Below are 18,883 nucleotides of genomic sequence, written 5' to 3'. Positions count from 1 at the left end.
TGATAAGTTATAGAAGAAAATAAAGTGAAAAAAAGAATTTTTTATAATATTATGTTCATGAAGATAGCAAAAAAAATGCACATCTAATGGTATTTCTTATATATATATATATATATATATATATATATATGATAATGTATTTTGATAGTTGTGAATATGCTAACCAAAAAAAGAAAAAAAAAAGCTAACAAGATAACATTGTTATAAGGTATCTTTTCTCCTCTTCCTAAATTATCCCTCCATAGTAGTTTTACTTCCCAAAATCTTCTAGAAAGACCACTAACAAATGCTAGGAAATTAAAAAAAAAAACAAAAGGGTAGAACTTATTAAAGAAATCTAAAAAATTTTAGAAAGTTTTGTTCTTGTAAGTTTTAAAATAGAAAATGATCAAAATTAGCTAAAACTACTCTTCAATAGATTATAAATTTTACTTTTTCACTATTAAATAAAGGCATGAAGGGCCATTCAACACCAAAACTCTAAGGTTTGGAACATCACTTTAGTCGAGGGGTGAGCAAACGGTGCATATTCGGTAATTCGGTTATATGAATTCGGTAAATTCGGTTATTAGACTTACAGAAATCTAAACCGCTTTCAAATTCGAATTGGAGATACTCGAATTCATTCAATTTTTTAATATTTAAATTCGGAAACGGTAATGAATTCGGGTTAACCGAATTCATTTAAAAAAAATTGTTGAATCCTTTAATTGCAGTTTCTGGCCTAATTAAAATAATAAGTATTATAGTTATACTAAATATAGTTATATATTATACCTATACTTATTAATTATTATATAATTCTAGTCATGTATAAAATAATAAGTATTATAATTATGTTATGTATTGTTGTATATTTGTTTTATTATAGTTATATAACAATTAACAAACATTAAAAATAATATATTGTACATTATTATATATTATTATTATCATAAGTACATGGCAATACCATATACTAACTATTATTAATAGTATTTATCTATATAATATAATAATATATTAGTAGTATATACTAATACTAAACCAATTCTTTATAAACGAATTCGAAATCGGTTATTACCAAATTCATAATCTCATTACGTATTTCATACCATATTAGAATTCGGTGAATTCGGTAAATACTGCTTTTGTACCAAATTACCAAATACCTTATTTTAAATTACCAAATTGAATATGAATTCGAGTATGAATTCGGTACGTACCGAATTTGCTCACCCCTACTTTAGTCATTAGATCAAGATCTCCTCGACTCTTAATAGATATAAACTTTAAAGGTCACAATTAAAATATAAACTTAACATCAAATCAGAATCAACATTTATACCAAATCAGTTATAATATGAACTCTTGTCACGTTACAATAACTAAAAAAAAAAATCTATTAGATTTCTATCGCATTATTCAATATTCAAATTAAAATTAAAAAAACCACGAACAAATTCCCATTTCAGTTGATTTTATTCAACGATTGACCAAATGAAAATAGTAATATAATAAACAACAAACTGCATGAACTTAGATCAATCTAATAATGATATTTATATGCAACGATTTGATTTGGACTAACCAATTTGTTTGTCCGTTTAGATTGGATCTAGTGGAATAATGATAAAGAAGGGAGAGGGGGAAAAGAGCTTACAAAAAACAGAATTCATAAAATGGGTTGGTTCGGATAGGTTAGGTATATGTAATTGAATGGCTTTAAATAAGTAAACTCCTGTAGATGTTTCAACAATTGATTCTTGAATTCGATTAAATCTAAGAAAGGAAAGAAGTATTAGATACCCTGTAAACTAGAGAAATTTAGAATAAAAAAATCAACATAAGCTGGACATAAAAGAGTGCAATTGTAGTTTGAACCCCAATCTTAACCCAAGCCTGGAATAAAAGATCAAGGAAAGAAGTATTAGATATCCTATAAACTAGAGAAATTTAGAATAAAAAAATCAACATATGCTAGACATCTTCAACTACAAGAGTACAATTGTAGTTTCAACCCTACTCTTAACCAAAGCCTGGAATAAAAGATGAAGAAAAGAAGTATTAGATACCCTGTAAACTAGAGAAATTTAGAATAAAAACAAAATCAACATAGTGTAGGATATTCTTCATCTTCACAGTCCTCAAAATTGAATATTGGGGATATTTTATTTGTTCTGGCCGAAACATTGAGGTTCAATTGGTTCCAATCCCCAAATTTTCAGTACTAAAAGTGCATTTTTTTCCCAAAGAGGATAAAAAATGATGGCTTTGAATATATAATACATTCCTGAGAAATCACTTAAACTAAAGGGCCCAAAATGTCTAGTTCCCTTTGGATGGTTGACTTATTGATGATGACTAGATTTTGGGAGCTTTTTTGAATTGATGATGCCTTTAGTACTAGGTATGAATTCTTTGAAAGACGATACTCTCTTCCTTTAGTAAATAATTTAATTAATCTTATTTGGTGCTAATGTTTTTACCAGCATTTGGTATTATTCCTTAAATTGATGTAGTTATGAATATAAATATATTGATATATGGAGAGGGAGTGTAAGTGAGATGTTTTTGATTCAAAACCTCCTGCTTACACCTATATATACACACACACATTTGTAACTTTGAAGATTTTGGATTCCAAATTATTAAGACAACTCTTAGTTCCCCTGATGCTATGCCATCACTGCCCAACAAAATGAACCTATTCAACAATGCCTCCTACTATACACAGGTTTCCCTTCCTACTATAGTGGATGTATACATAGGTTTTCCTTGAAAAAATGACTGATTTTGACCTTGCCACAATTGTAAACTGTAATTTCCAACGGTGACTTCCATAATTGCCAACATTTTATAGAAGTTAACATTGGCAATTACAGTTTACATGTTATGGCAATGTTGAAATGAGCCCTTGTTTCAAGGGAAACTTGTGTATGCATCTGTTATAATAGGGGAGCATTGTTGAAGAGGTTCGTTTTGCTGCGTAGTCACGGCATGGGAAAAAAATGAGAGATTCTCTCCTCCAGCTCTTCTAGATTTCTCAGTGACCAATGAGTTACATCAGGGAAATGCTATTGCTGTTTAAGGCGGTTATGGTACAATTTGGCACCTTCGCCGTTATCTGTCCATTAACAGCCTACGCTACATATCCATAACAAAGATTTCTTCTCTTTTTCCTTGTTCTATTTTTTTCTGTCCAAGGAATTCTTTTTTTGTATTTTATATTCTTCTTGATTTGCTTTACCATAGTAGGTAATCATTAGTTTTTTAGTTCTTCAAATTACTGCAACCACCTAAGTTTCTCATGAAAACCGCCTCCCCATCTTTTTCTAGGGCTACCAATTATGTTTCCGAGAGATATCGAAGGTGAAAGTGAATTTTTTTATGGTAATTTTATTATCATGTTTTTCTTTTTAAATTTGTATTTTTTTTTGTTTGTCTGATCTACCATACCCTTTTTTCGCTTTTTCTCCAGTTTGGATAGGAAATTGTTTGAGTAAGAAGCTTTTGCATTTGAATTTTACTTGACTTAAAATTTTTTTTTTCTAATTTTAAAATATTTTTTGATAGAATTGTTTTTGTTATGTCCTTGTGTGTCTCTTTATCTGGTTCAAAACCCTCAACTATGCCTTTGGTTTGACCACGACGATTGATAACATACGTGTTCGTGCTAATTTTGGCAGCCAACGAACTCGATGCTAATAGCGAATACGTTCACCTTAGTGGTTGTAGATTCCGAGTGTGCTTGTGTGAAGAAAAGAAACAAATAGAGCCAAATAGAGAATACGTTGATGAAACTTGACTCCTAGGTGATTGCTGTTCGTCAGCCTTAAGTAACCTCAAGAACTTAACATTTGTGCCAAAGTAGTTGGTAAAGAAAACATTGGAAATGAGAACTGATTTCTAGAGGAAAATTGATAAAAGTACTTCATCATAACCATAAAGATTGCTGAAAATTAAGAAGCTTGCTTGAGATGGGAAATAAGTTCATAACAACTAAACAATTTAAAGAACCTAACATGAAATTAACTAGGAACACGAAGTTGAATGATTCAAAGCAAAATAGAAATGAAAGGGGAATAGTTGCTATACAAAGAAATCCTAAAACTATCCTAAAGTTATCTATGAAAGTAAGAAGGAAGCTATTCTAAGTGGGAGCCTTTTCTTATATATATATTGAAATGGCGGGAGTAGGAATTACCCACTTCCTTACTTCTAGAAATTCATAACTCACACGTTGCTAGTTTTTAGGACCTTGATATGATGCATGTCTTCTAATACACAAGTTAGCATAATCAACTTCCTTTCTCCCTTTCATATCTGCACATATTAGCATATGTTCATGCTTACTAATAGGTGTATAAATATCGGATATCATGTCGATTATTGATCGGCCTCAAATGGATGCTGTCGATAAGTTCCTATCTGTCGATTATGGCATCAATATCAACCTATCTAAATATCGTATTACACTAAATAAGAGCACTCTTCGTCAATCTTCAATTGGTATACCAATAAATTCTTACCTACCGACAATTGATCAGTCCTTCTTGATGATAATTTCTTGGCTGTCGAATCATAAGTGGTGAATATTGCCCCAACAATATATCTGCAGCTTTGTCTACTGTCTAAGATTTGCCTTTTAGAATAAAAGCACCTTGTGAGATGCTAATGCATGAGTTCAAAAGAGGCTTAAGCCTATTAATCAAAACCTTCGAAATGATTTTATACAAAATAGTACATAAACTAATACATTTGAAATGAGTTAGATTTAGGGGAGTGTCAATTTTTGGAATGAGAATTACCAAAGTTTCATTAATGGCCTTAGACAAAAAAACTAGAATGCAAAAAACCTTGAATAATCTCCATCACATCTTTTTTAACCAAATTCCAAAATCTTTAGGAGTCAAACCATCCAAATATGGAGATTTGTTGAGATGTATGGAAAAGAGGGCTACCTTGACTTCTTGGAGAGGCTTTAATTGAAAATGAAAAATTTAGGCCCTAACCCTTTTTGCTAATTGGCTGTTATTCTACACCAATATAATACTCCTACTTAAATATCTGGGCCAATTAAGGACCTCTATTGCTGTGCCTCCACCCAAAAGCCATTGGACTTCTAATTTAACGTCCATAAAGGTGTATTTTTGGAAGTTCCCTTTCAAGCAGTAATAAATCTAGGTAAATCCAGTCAAAACGTGAGACCGTGCGAAGTGTGCAAATTCTGAGCAAATTTGAGACTTGCTCGTGATGGAGGAATCGGACAGCAAAATGCAAGCAAGCCAATTGTAAGTTTGAAGAATGAGAAGCAAGCAGATGTAATAAGTTCAAGTTCTTAAATGCTGAATATTCTATTGTTTAATTAATGTAATAATGGCTAGTGTTGATTTGTCGCACCTGTATTGTTACACTGTAACGCTAGAATCCAACCAAATTTGGTGGGGCTTGTACTGATTTATTGGTTGATAAAAGGGGTTCATGTGGTCCCTTGATTCATAAATTAAATTGGTCCTATTGGTCCCATATTTATCTAAAGGAAGACAGGGAGAATACATTACCATGTGGCTATAAATTAACAAATCATTATTGTCATTTTGTGAACAGTGAAAATACATGACTATATGTCTATAAATTAACAAATTATTATTCTCATTTTTTTAACAATAAAATAGGTGAAAATTTGGATATATTTAATCTCCACATATACTGCAGTGAGACGTATATTCAAGAGCAATTTTTTTTAGAAGAGAGTTAAATTGAGTGGTACGGATATAGGAATATAAGTGAGAGGTTCGAATTCGAGTCCTCCCACTTATACTTTAAAAAAAAAAAAAAAAGAGCAATTTTTCCAATTAAAAACATTACCTAATTTGATGGATCCACAAGTCCAATGGTCAGCCTCAACTGAAGTTATTACTAGCTCCAGCCGTCAAACCAAAGTAATAGCTATAATTGTCAAAAACATTAGAGAACATGAATTAAAAACTAAGACCAAAGACATCTGTCCTTTTCCTACTAAATCCCTTATTGTGGTCGCATTATTTTGTATATTTTCTTTAATTAGTCCAAATATATCTTGTGCAAACATAACATAACTGTCGGTCCGCTTCCCTTCCCAATTCCTTTCTTTTCATTTATTTTTTCTATTAATTTATGTTGATTTGCATTACCTTTTTTCCAAAGCATAACTTTCAACCTAAGATAGCCACGAGTTTTTTACCTCTGTCAGGCCACCACACAATATTGCTTACAGAAGAAATTTATTCTACCAAACCCCTGGAAGTAGAACTGGCCAGAAAGAAATGATAAGGATTTGAAAATGGAAATTCCAAGAAACACCTCTGAAGAAAGAAATGATAGATTTTGACCTCTGATGCTGACACCTCATAACTCATAAGAGCCAGATATAGCTGAGTTTTTCTGATTATCGAAAAATAAGTAGAGAAAATTGAATACGTTTCCGACCCATTTCAGCTGACACATTTCTCTTGTGATTAAGTGGGACAGTAGCATCCAAACCACATGAATAATGCCAGAAAAGTTCTGGTCTTCACTGGTGAAAAAGTACATTGCAACTTCTTGATTTACTCTGTCTAGGAGTTGAGCTTCAGCTTTCCTGTTGATGGTGGATTTGTGCTTCTTGAGGTGAGTTCTCATCCGGGTTCTGCTTAATTTGCTTAAATTTCAAGTGGGGCATGTTTGGGTCTTGGATCTTTTGATTTAATACAGTGAGGAAAGTCCAGAATTTTTGTTGTTTCTTGGATTTAAGTTGGCCTTATTTATTGCAAGAACTAAAGAATTGTATTGTCTTTATTGGTTTATTTCGGTTTCTTGTGATCTACTAGCTTTGCTTATAATCTTGGCTAAGGGTAAAAGTCTGAAAAACTAGCAACTGAATGGCAAACATCACAAACTTGTGTTAGATATGCAGACACAGTTAACCTCTCCTCTGTTTAAGCATATTCTGTGATACATGCTCTGTGTCTCTAAAATTTATACCTCATTTCAGCTTCTTGATTCGTGTTTATATATGGTAACTAGGCCTTAATGTTCTTCTGTAATCAACAAGTTATGTTCTTGAAGGTATAACGTTATTGGAAGGGACCTGTTCTTATCTTTCCTGAAAATGGTTATTTTGAGTCGGTTTTACATAGAAATTTTTTATCTTTTCTTGGATGCAACTTACCATGATAGAAGTGAAAACCATTTCTGTTACTTTCTTATGTTAAAGCTGTATCTTTGTTAGATCTATTTAATTGGTAACTTTTTCTATGACATGTTAATGTTCTGCAAGCTTTAATCAAATTCCCGGATTAGATACTGCAGCATTGCACACATCTTGTGCTGAACTATGTTATAGACAAAATGATAGTCTATTTATGACTAAGAACTTTGAAGGGCTACCAAGTTTCTTTTCTCATATTAATTTCTAAAAGTATTATTGAGATAACATGTTTGATAATATCATCTATTCAATTACGTGATTGTGTTTTTCTAATAATCAATTTTTCTCAGGTGAAGCTATTTTAGTGTACTAATGGGTTGGAGGACATCTGGTGTAATCTTTCTGGTATTTCTCCCCTCAATTTTGGCCCAAAATATAGGAAGTGCAGTCCTGCTCATTGATTCAACAGCAAAATTTGCTGAGACAGATACTAATTACATATGTGCCACCATTGATTGGTGGCCTAAAGAGAAATGCAACTATAACCAGTGCCCATGGGGATCTTCATCTCTTCTAAATCTGGTAACGATTTCAACTTCTACAGATTATTGATATCTTTAACCTCCGCAGCACACAAATCGGGTGTAATTACTATTTACAAAAGACAGTTTGTGTCTGTTTACTGAAAGTGTTTTTGTCTTTTCAGGACTTGTCTCATCCTTTTCTCTCCAACGCCATTCAAGGTTGTCTTTCTCTGCTATAAGCTTGGTCATCTCCATTTTTTGTTCTTGTTAGATTGATAGTAGTTTTTCAAATTTTGATCAGAAAGCAAAATAGACCACTAATCTCTTCTTTTATCAAGATTTGGACTTTAATTAGTCAGTCCCAAAATAGCCCATCAAATGAGCATGAACTTTAAGCCCTGTACATTTTGAGCATTGGTTGGCGAAGATACTGTCAAATGCCTTCCATTTGATTTCTGTTGGAAAATTAGTTTCAAAAGTTCGTAGATGTGTCAGAATTGTACCAATAGATGTCTGATATGCTATTTTATACTTCAAATTGTCAAGTGACAAACTTCACATTGAGGATAGTTTGCTAGATTGGCTGTCTTTTGATTTTTTCCATGATACTTCAAAAGCATTTGGTGATTGCTAAATTATCGATTGGTGTTTTAACAGCTTTCAAGAATTTAAGGTTGAGACTTGGAGGTTCTTTGCAAGACCAAGTTCATTATGATGTTGGAAACATTTCTTGCACACCATTTGTCAAACAGAAGGATGGATTGTTTGGATTTTCAAAGGGTTGCTTACATATGAAAAGGTGGGATGAGTTGAATAGCTTTTTCAAAAAGACAGGGTAAGATCTCATCTACAACTACATTTAGGTGTATGGCGGAAATTACTGAATTTCATTCTCATTATAAATGTATCCAACTATTTCAGAAATTCATCAAGTTCCTATTGGCATTATGTTGTTACAGAGCACTTGTGACCTTTGGCGTCAATGCACTCTATGGGAGGCACAAGAATAGAAGGGGTGTTTGGCAAGGGGAATGGGATTCTAGCAATGCCCATGATTTTATTAAATACACAATCTCTAAGGGTTACCATATAGATTCATGGGAATTTGGTATTCATTTCGATGACTACCTTTTCTTCATCTAATTGTATACTTAATTGTGTTTACTATATTCTAAACAAATAATAAACCTTATTGTTTCCTTATGTTTTGTTGTCGCAGGTAATGAGTTGAGTGGGAAGGGAGTTGGCGCCAGTGTTGATGCTGAACAGTATGGGAAAGATGTTGCTAATCTGAATTCTATCATCATTGAAGAGTACAAGAGTTTCCATCCTAGACCTTTTGTCTTAGCACCAGGGGGTTTCTTTGATAAGGACTGGTATTCTAGGCTCCTTCTAGTTTCAGGTCCTCAAGTTGTTGATGTCCTGACCCATCACATCTATAACCTGGGTGCAGGTAGGCAAGCATCATGAACATAGTGTAGAAATGATGATGATTTGACTGATATGATCTTAGTGTTAGCTTTCTCTGTTTTGTGGCACAAAAAGCTTAAGACATGTTTGCTAATTTTTTTTGTTGTAACAATTGCGATGACCATGATAACGAGCAGGGTGCTCATGGTCTGACAAGTTTGAGTTTGTTTCACTGGAATTGAGGAAAAGGAGAAAGACTAAGAAATAATATAAACATTATGATCATTATTTTCATAAGTTTGGATTTTTCCAGATTTCAAAGTGTGGAATATCCTAAAAACTTTCCAGTGAAACAAAGATTTCAATGCACTCAAGTCATTTTTTCTCTTTTGTTTAGCTTCTTAGTTTCCAATTATGGAAGAAACTTAGAAAGAAATGTTTATAGAGATTCCTTTTCAAATGATGATAAAAAAGTTGAGTGGCATAATTGAAATACATAGAGTACATTGAAGCCTTTGGCTTTCTAATTAGAAGTGTTTGTTTTCTGTGCTTTAAATACTGAAAAAAGATCAACTAACTCTCAAGTACTACTTTATGATTGCATCATTATTTAACGGTTCCATGATACTGTGGGCCTTAAACTTCTTTTCTGTTTCAGGAGTTGACCACAATCTTATTAATAAAATCCTGAACCCACACTACTTGAGTAAGATAGAGGCCACTTTTGGCAATCTTAGCAGAATCATCCAGACCGATGGTCCTTGGGCTTCTGCTTGGGTTGGTGAAGCTGGGGGAGCTTTTAACAATGGTGGTCGTCATGTTTCTGATACTTTCGTTAACAGCTTCTGGTATTCTTTCTTTTGCCACATCCTTGTTCTGTGACAGAGGCTAGTAAATTTTTTTCTTACATTTAAGATGCTTCCAGTAAATGTAGTATGATTCTGAAGCGTATGGATTTCCATCAACATTTTTGCCTACCTTTTTTATGCAGGTATTTGGATCAGCTCGGTTTGGCTGCTAAGTTTGACACTAAAGTGTATTGTAGGCAAACCTTAATTGGTGGAAACTATGCTCTCCTCGACACAACTACATATGTTCCAAATCCAGATTATTACAGGCAAGGACAATTACTTTTTCAAAAGCCAACAACTTAGTTAAGAACTGAATAACTTTAATGCAACTGATACTTTTGGTATTTGAATTGCTAACGTAAGATGGATCCATTTCGTGTTGATTGTTTTGTCCGCCTATTGCATATGTTGTGGGCTTCTATAAGGACCGGACTAATTTTTCAATTTTTTCTCGTTGCCCTTTAATTTCTTTTCTGCTAAGACTTCTTGTGCTGTATGTGGTTGGGTCTTTGCAGTGCATTGCTCTGGCATCAGCTTATGGGAAGTGGAGTTCTTTCTATTGACAGCAATGAACCATACTTGCGCTCTTATGCTCACTGTTCAAAACAAAAAGTAAGTTATGATTATTCATGAACTTGATAGGTGGGAGCATTCTTACGTCTTAAAGTGGATCTAGATCACTGATAAAGTTAAGCTGTCCATATTTCTGATTGTTGTTTTTGAGATGTAGTTGTCCTTCTGCATTCTCAAAGGTTGCTTTTCCTTATTTTTGTTAAGTAGAAATCATACCTTTTATCCGATTTTACGGAAATTTTATATCTTTGTATTGCCTTGCTTAATGAGCTTCAACCAAATATGGTGTTTGATGAGCATGCTATCAGTTATACGTGAAAAATAAGCTGCTACGATGCAATAGGTTGAAAAGTTCTTTCATATGAAGTTGCTGTATTCCTTGGAGAAACTTTTCTTCAATTAAGCTAGTGGTTTGGTTGGGAAATCTAGTTTCAGCTATAGTGTCTTGTTGGCATGCGTACATTTCTAGCTGTAGATGGAGTCAATGCTTGGCGTCCGATGTAGGCATCCACTGTTGTTATCTCCTTCCCTCTCTGCCCACAAATTATCAGAAAGATTTGCTTCAAAGTCATTTTCATTAAGTTTCTACTAGCAGAAAGAAAGTTCTTTCCTGGATTGCTATAAAATCCTTACACAAATGTGCTTGCTTGTTTTGAGCTGCTTCATTTGTGTACCTGATTCTGCAATCCCCCCTGGCTAGTACCCCGTGAACTTCAAGAGCTATGGTCAACCAATTTGTATTTCTGAATCCTAATGACACTGGTTGCCTCTACAAATTATGTACTAACAACATTGGTCGTATTCATTTGGGGGTATTACTTCTGGTGACATCATTTTGAAAATTAATTGAACTTGTTCTCCTAACTAGCAATGCTTTTCTTTTGTTGCAGAAAGGAGTAACTTTACTCCTGATCAATTTAAGCAATGAAACTGCATTCAGTGTCGATGTTGAATCTGTCACACATACAGACTTGCCTGTAGAAGAAAAAAGCAAGAAAAAGTCTTTTCTGCATAATCTTAAGAAGACTGTTTCCTGGGTTGGAAGTAAAGCAGCAGATGAAGATCTGTTCCGAGAAGAATACCACTTAACTCCCAAAGATGGAGATATTCAAAGCAAAACCATGCTGCTAAATGGAAAACCATTAAAACTTACTGATGGAGGAGGCATTCCAACTCTTGCTCCAGAATTTGTGGATCTAAATTCTCCTGTATTCATTGACCCTTTGTCCATCAAGTTCATCGTATTGCCCAATTTTGGTGCTCCAGGCTGTAGGTGAAGCTTCTTTACTCCCCAGCAACTGTTGGTGCAAGTCTTGCTGTATTTTTATGCTAGGAGAATCATTTTGGTTTATAGTGTATATGTGTTCTTGAAGCAGTTGTAGTGAATAAACCTGCAAATGTATATCAGGTGATCACTAGTGAAAGTAATGCAAATGTTTGCGAGAAAAAAGGCGACTACCTCTATGAATTTACCCTTTTCATCGAATGAATCCATGTCTGGTGCTGTGTTAATATGCTAGAGAATTGGAAATAGCCTGATGCTGGTTTCTATTCCTTGTGTTTCTCACTAATAGGTTGAGGGGACATCTTATTTGAGATTTGTTTGGTACATTCTACCAGTGATAATTTTTTGCATAAACAAGTCTAGAACAAGTTTCAAGAAACTCTAGGACAACTGAAAAGTGAATCCTCAGTTGACATTGAAAATGTCGATACAATTTAGTACCCGAACTTTCAACTTGTACGCAATGGACTCATGAGCCCCCCTTAATTGCATGGATGTATACATTGCTTGCAGAGGGTAACGCGCAACATAAACTAAAATAGTATAGAAAGCTTCCTACAAATGATTATAATAGGAATGTAAGTTAACCGAACTACTTGACCAAAGCTCACAAATGGCTTGATCTATTTGACTCAATCTCGTGAGCAGCTTGATTTACTTGATTCAAGCTCGGTGTTGATTAAATTTGAATCGAGTTTGAACTACTTAAAAATTTTTATGAGTCGAGTTCGAATATTATATTTTTAAATTCATAGTCTAGGTGAGCCTAATAGTGCGTGTGTGTATGTATATGCATATTTTAAATTTTTTATATTTATTATTGTGAAATGTCAATTGTATCCTTTCTTTAAATTATATGTAAAATATTAATTTTATTAGGTGAGCTCGATTAGACTCGAATAAGTTCAATTAAACTTGATTAAGTTTGATTTAACTCGAATTTGAGTAAGATAAATTGAAGTTGAACTCTTCTAAAAGCTCTACAAACTCAAACTCGAGTCAAGTTTGAACTTGACTGCTAAAAGGTTGACCAACTTGATCCCAGTTATTTTAACCCGAGTCAAGATCGAGTAGTACACTACTCAAACTTGGATCGATTTGAATACACCATTTGAAGCATGTTAAAGTTTTTCATAATTAACAATTAAATAAAAGGGGGTTATGAGATTATTTTACATACATTGGATTTAGCTCTAGAATTTTAAATTTAAGCTAAAACCCCTATATATAGTATCCCAAAAAAGATTTTTTTGTATTTAAGGTTATCATAAAGAAGGACAAAGAAAAAAAAAAGGGATACTTTCAGGAACCTCCCCTAAGGTTCTTGACAATTTCACTACCCTCCCCCAAAGTTTTTAAAATATCACTTACCTCATTTATCAGTCAATTGTAGGCCTATCAACGGTCCGGGTCTAGACCCAAACCCGAACCCGGACCGGATCCGTGAAATTATTGCTAGTACAGGTAGGGATTTAATTCCGTTACCTAGACTCGGATCCGAATCCGTTTTGTCAAACAAAAAAGGGGGTCGGATACGGAGTATAGTATTCCGGCCCGTATTAGACTGGAATTCGGATATAAATGGATTAATAATTTAAAATATATATATTTATCAATACAATTTGATTCGGGTGATGTATTTGAGTAAAGTCAATTTGATTTCTTTTCTTATTTATTTTTTTTTTGTATTAGTCAGAAATTAGTTTACAAATATATTTTTTCTCATTTTTATTAGAAATTATAAGTTTTGATAAATTTTTTCGGGTAGACCCGACCCGAATCCGAGACCCGTTGGATCCGAATCCGGAACATAGAGTAAAAGACCTGTCGGTAAATGGGTCGGATCCGGGTCCGATATGTTATGCCGGGTCTGGGTCCGGAATAATGAATTTCGGCCCGGACCCGGCCCATTGACAGGCCTAGTCAATTGGGGTCCTATGCTTACCTCATTGATGGTCAAATGACTTTATTACCCTTGCAACCTTGGAAATTTTACATAGTTATATGGAGAAACAATTGAGCCACTTGTATTGCCATAATTTGGAATGTAAAAAACTTGAAAATCTTGAATAAATTTCATAATGATAACCGTTAACATTTAATATTTTTTTCTAAATTTTAGTAGTTCTTGTAATTTCTTCCCCTTCAAAAAGATTAAAATTCTTATTGAGATATTATTATTTCATAAATTTTTCATAAGAATAACAAGATGAATACAAAAATACATAAAAAAGATAAATTGTTAATATATGTTTACAATTAGGTTTTATTAAGTTATGGATAAAGTGTAACTACACATAGTCTATTCTTTCCTTCTTTTTCAAAATATTTGTTTTTTTCTTTTCTTTGTATATGTGATCCCAACAAGATTGTTAAAATGATTTTCTCCACTTTGATTTACTTATTTTTCCGTTAAAGCCATTTCTTTTCTATTCATGCAAACATTGCTTGAGAGTTGTTATTTTTTTGTTATAAATATTGAAAATTTCTTAGTAATCATGTGATATATTGGACCTTGTAAGTGAAAGAAATAATTCACAAAAAATATTTTAGCATAGTTTATATATATTTTTTTAATTTATCGTGGCATTTTTTCTTGAAGAGACCATACTTTGTCTTATCCAATTCTTGTTCAAAATCTTCTAAACTCCACTAGTAAGAATTTAGGAATTCTACGTGTAAATACTGATTCAAAATTAATAAAATTTCCTCTCCAATTCTTTAATTTTGCGAGCCATTGTTACTGAATTCTACTAGGTTCATGCTAGTGTTGTAATTTGCCTCACTTGCACTTTCTAACTATAGTTTTTATTTTCTATTCTTAACTAATATTCCCTTTTGATTCTAAGTCAACCAACTAGTAATAAGTTAAGGGGCACTTTTGGTATGAAATATTCTTCTCACTCTTGAAATCATTTTTTTATTATTAATTGTTTTGAATTGAGCTAATTTGTTACAATAAAATTAGTTTTAAGGGAGTTTAGTGATATTTTTAAAACTTTAGGAGAGGGCAGTAAAACTATCAGAAACATCAGGAGAGGTTTTTGAAATTATCCCAAAAAAAAAAAATAAACGAATTGGAGTGGTGGATTTCGCAACGGATCTACTGTTCCATACCCTGTGCCACTTTATGTCTCATTTTTTATTATATTGCTATTTCTCCTTCATAAACATCATGTTTTAATTCTTTTTTGCTTCCTTAAGATCCAATAACTATTAATTAAGTAAAAAATAAATACAACAGCTTCAAAAAAGTAATATATAATAGAAAATTAAAAAATATAGCAGAAAATTCATAAAAGATCTCATTTTTTATGTTTTTTGATTTTTTGAGTTTGTTAAATTTGTGTATTATTCAATTAATAGTTATTAGATCTTAAGGAAGCAAAAAAGAGTTAAAACATGATGTTTATGAAGGAGAAATAGCAATATAATAAAAAATAGGACAGAAAATGGCACAGGGTGTGGGACAGAAGATCCGTTGCGGGTGGATTTGGTGTAGCTAAAAAGAGCACTGTCAGCATTCTCCTATTGGTCTATATGAGAGCCAACAATTTCAAATTGTTGGGACCTCCGTCCTTTGCTGCATATCCATGTTGCAGCTCCACCCTCCCTCTTCGTAGGTGGTCAGCATTCTCTACCTCTCCCCTCTCCTCCCCTTCTCTCCTCCGTAGCACCACCGTCCCCTTTCAAAGGCGGAGGTGGAGGTGGTGGTGCCAGTCGGCAGCAACACCACACAAAAATGTCGATCGTTATTCCCAAAGCTACAAATTATACCTGGCCTCTTTTTGTGTGTGTAAGGGACCCCCCAAAGGTCAATTCGAATGGCTTCTTTTACCACTACAAACGCAGCAACCCTTTCATATATTCCTTGCCCATTTTGGAGCTGCAAATTCTTCTCATATTTATGCTAACTCACCTCTTGCATTATGCCCTCAAGCGTCTTGGAATTCCCAAGATTGTCTCTGAAATTGGAGTATGTGCATTGCCTTTTACATAATTTTTTAAGATTTCCCGAATTGCATCATTTTCCAGGTCTCCTGCCAAATTATTGCTGTTTGATCATGGGATTTTCTTGTGTTCATTCTCTAAATTTCTTGGACTAATATTGCTATGAATGCATTGTTGTGGTTGAGATTTTTGTTTGGGACTTTGGGCTCATTTTGTTTAGGCAACCTTTTCTCATAGATCTTTTAGCTGACATGTTATGGAAGCAGATATGAGATGACATTAGATTCTGTTTGTGGGGAAAAACATACACTAACTGAACGTGATCTGTTATTTTTGTGGCATAGGCTGGCCTAATCCTTGGAAGTACATTTCTGGGGAGAGATGAAAGATTCCAGAAGTTTTTGTTTCCCGCCAAAAGCCAAGGAACTCTGGGTGCATTTACGTCGTTCGGTTACTTACTTTTCCAGTTTATGAGCGGAGTGAAAATGGACACTGGCATGATTAGAAAAACAGGACCAAAAGCGCTAGCAATTGGGGTTCTAAATTTAGTCGTGCCCTTAGTAGCTGGTGGAATCACTATGTTAGCGAATAGAAGCTATAATCCTAATAGTGCTTACATAGAGGATCAGATTAGAAGACAACGTAACCGCTATGGAATCTTGGTAGCTCACTCCGTGACAGCATTTCCAGTTATTGCTCTCCTTCTTAAGGATCTCAAAATTCTCAACACAGAGCTTGGCCGATTAGCAATGTCTTCTGGTCTCATCACTCACTTACTTCAAGTGGCAATTACATCAGTCAACACAATATGGTTTTCCAATCTTAAAAATAAGCAGGACTATAATCAAACTCTAGATTCATTCCTTTGCATGGCTCTTGTCATCTTGATTATCTTTATCATCCGGCCAGCCCTTCTGTGGGTAGTCCAACAGACACCTAAAGGCAGGCCTGTAAATGATTTGTACATCTTCTTGGTTATCCTTCTTTGCTTTGTCTCTGGTGTTTTCTCTTATTATCTGGATGTAGGAGTGCTGTTTGGGCCTTTCATTGTTGGATTGGCTATACCTGAGGGGCCGCCTTTAGGATCTGCTTTGGTCGACAAGCTTGATACCTTTTCTTCAGGTGTGCTTTTGCCTACATTCATCACTCTGGTAACCCTGAGAACAAGTCTATCCGCACTGGCAATAAACAAATCCAGTATCATGGTGTCCATCGTACTCATGGTCGTCCCTTTCGCATCAAAGATTATAGTATGCTCCCTGGTTGCAAGATATTGCAAAATGCCCTTGAATGATTCAATAGCACTCGGTCTAATCATGAGCATAAAAGGGGTTGTGGATTTGGCTACGTACAGTTTCATAAGGGACCAAGGGGTAAGTTGGTTCCTTTTCTTTTTTATCAAATGAACAAGCAGGGTGTAAGATATCAGAATAGGAGACTTAGAAAGGTAATGTTGGCTTCAAATCCAGCATCCAATCCTGTTTTTGATATTACCTCATAAGGGACTTGTGTTGCACACCCGTCACAACACAAACATAAGTATGACAGATGTTATAACGCCACAAATAAACTCTTGAAATTTAGAAAAACAAGTTATCAGAAGGCAGCTTGAAAGTACAAATATCAAATCTAATTCCACCTTGTGCTTGTAACGATTACAGTCACTGATGATTTTTCCTGTATAAATTATGTCATGCAGATTATCGATCAAACGACCTTTGCTTTGTTGGTTATTTCAACAGCAGCCATAGCCATGTTTGTTCCTTCTATGGTACAATTGCTTTATGATCCTAGCAGAAAATATGCAAGCTACCAGAAAAGGAACATCATGCACTCAAGACATGGAGGTAAGCTACCAATACTTGCATGCATTCACTCATCAGACAACATTGTGGCTACCATAAAGCTACTTGATGCCTCTACTCCCACGGTAGAAAACCCCATTGTGGTCCATGCCCTTCACTTAATTGAGCTACGTGGTCGAGCCTCGCCAATCTTCATATCCCACCAAGTTCACAAGAGAACAGATATTTCTTACTCTGAAAATGTCATACATGCTTTTAAGCAGTTTGAGAGAAACAACTGGGGATCCGTGGCTGTCCAAGCCTTCACGGCAATCTCTCCACGCAACCTAATGCACGAGGATATATGCACGCTTGCCCTTGATGCCCTTGCTTCCCTGATTATAGTCCCTTTCCACCGAAAATGGGGCATTGATGGATCAGTTGAATCTGAAGATCAATGTTTAAGGATGGTAAATCGCAATGTTCTCGACAGGGCTCCTTGCTCAGTAGGAATTCTCGTTGACAGAGGACATCTTGGACGTTCTGGCTCAATGACATTATCCGAGAAAGCATACTTTGTCGCTGTGATCTTTCTTGGAGGAAAGGATGATCAGGAAGCACTGACACTGGCAAAGCGTATGACCAGGAATGAGAATGTTAACCTCACAGTTATGCGATACATCTCTAAGGGTCGTGACGGTTCCGACATGGAGGATGACATGAATGATATGAAGGTGCTGTATGATTTTAAGCAAAACAGAGTTGGTCAAGGCAATGTTACTTACATTGAAAAGGTAGTAAATGATTGCCCTGAATTGGTACAGCTAGTCCGATCCATGGCTGATCAATATGATCTTATTCTAGTGGGAAGAAGGTATAATAAAGAGTCTACATTAACAAGAGGACTTGAGGAATGGAGTGAAGTTCCAGAGATGGGAGTCATTGGTGACTTGCTAGCTTCAAGTGATGTCAGACGCAGGGCTTCTGTTCTTGTTGTGCAACAGCAATTGACAACATACTAGCGCAGATGTTTCTGATTTCTTCGCTTTATGTTTCTGGGATAATTGTTTCTTGTTTTTCCTGTGAGGTGAAATAATGGGGGTTGAGAGGGGAAGGTAATAGTATCATAATACAAAGATAAATTTGTGAATGTTTCTGAAAAGTTCATTGAGCATGAATTTACTCTAATAGCGTATACACTATCCTATCCGTGTATATAAAATTTATTTATTTTAATATCATACAAAGATATATTTGTGAATGTTTCTGAAAAGTTTATTAAACATGAATTTTAATAGATTTTTGAGATTTTCTAATTCTTTTCTATGTCTCGCATAAGATTACCAAAGATATCA

The 18,883-nt window shown here is 34.4% G+C and overlaps 2 protein-coding genes across 2 annotated transcripts; both read left to right on the top strand.

The window, feature by feature from the left end:
- Positions 1–6,461: 6,461 nt before the first annotated feature.
- Positions 6,462–11,994, top strand: LOC113740196 (heparanase-like protein 2). Its single transcript, XM_027267726.2, has 10 exons — positions 6,462–6,630; positions 7,501–7,732; positions 7,857–7,893; positions 8,332–8,509; positions 8,634–8,782; positions 8,894–9,127; positions 9,743–9,932; positions 10,076–10,201; positions 10,451–10,547; positions 11,399–11,994. Exons 2-10 carry the CDS (start codon positions 7,523–7,525, stop codon positions 11,783–11,785), a joined length of 1,608 nt encoding a protein of 535 aa, XP_027123527.1. The 5' UTR covers positions 6,462–6,630; positions 7,501–7,522; the 3' UTR covers positions 11,786–11,994.
- Positions 11,995–15,452: 3,458 nt separating this feature from the next.
- LOC113739529 (cation/H(+) antiporter 4) lies at positions 15,453–18,661 on the top strand. The gene is made up of 3 exons (XM_027266750.2): positions 15,453–15,769; positions 16,089–17,117; positions 17,444–18,661. Exons 1-3 carry the CDS (start codon positions 15,536–15,538, stop codon positions 18,548–18,550), a joined length of 2,370 nt encoding a protein of 789 aa, XP_027122551.1. The 5' UTR covers positions 15,453–15,535; the 3' UTR covers positions 18,551–18,661.
- The last annotated feature ends 222 nt before the right edge of the window (positions 18,662–18,883 follow it).

The sequence above is a fragment of the Coffea arabica genome, chromosome 4c (genome assembly GCF_036785885.1).
Source record: "Coffea arabica cultivar ET-39 chromosome 4c, Coffea Arabica ET-39 HiFi, whole genome shotgun sequence".
Taxonomy (NCBI): domain Eukaryota; kingdom Viridiplantae; phylum Streptophyta; class Magnoliopsida; order Gentianales; family Rubiaceae; genus Coffea; species Coffea arabica.
This window is presented reverse-complemented; position numbering and strand designations above follow the sequence as displayed.

Coding starts and splice junctions, on each gene's coding strand:
- LOC113740196 (XM_027267726.2), top strand. CDS start 7,523: ATGGGTTGGAGGACATCTGGTGTAATCTTTCTGGTATTTCTCCCCTCA. Junction 7,733..7,856: donor CTTCATCTCTTCTAAATCTG/GTAACGATTTCA, acceptor TTGTCTTTTCAG/GACTTGTCTCATCCTTTTCT. Junction 7,894..8,331: donor TCTCTCCAACGCCATTCAAG/GTTGTCTTTCTC, acceptor GTGTTTTAACAG/CTTTCAAGAATTTAAGGTTG.
- LOC113739529 (XM_027266750.2), top strand. CDS start 15,536: ATGTCGATCGTTATTCCCAAAGCTACAAATTATACCTGGCCTCTTTTT. Junction 15,770..16,088: donor AGATTGTCTCTGAAATTGGA/GTATGTGCATTG, acceptor TTTGTGGCATAG/GCTGGCCTAATCCTTGGAAG. Junction 17,118..17,443: donor GTTTCATAAGGGACCAAGGG/GTAAGTTGGTTC, acceptor TATGTCATGCAG/ATTATCGATCAAACGACCTT.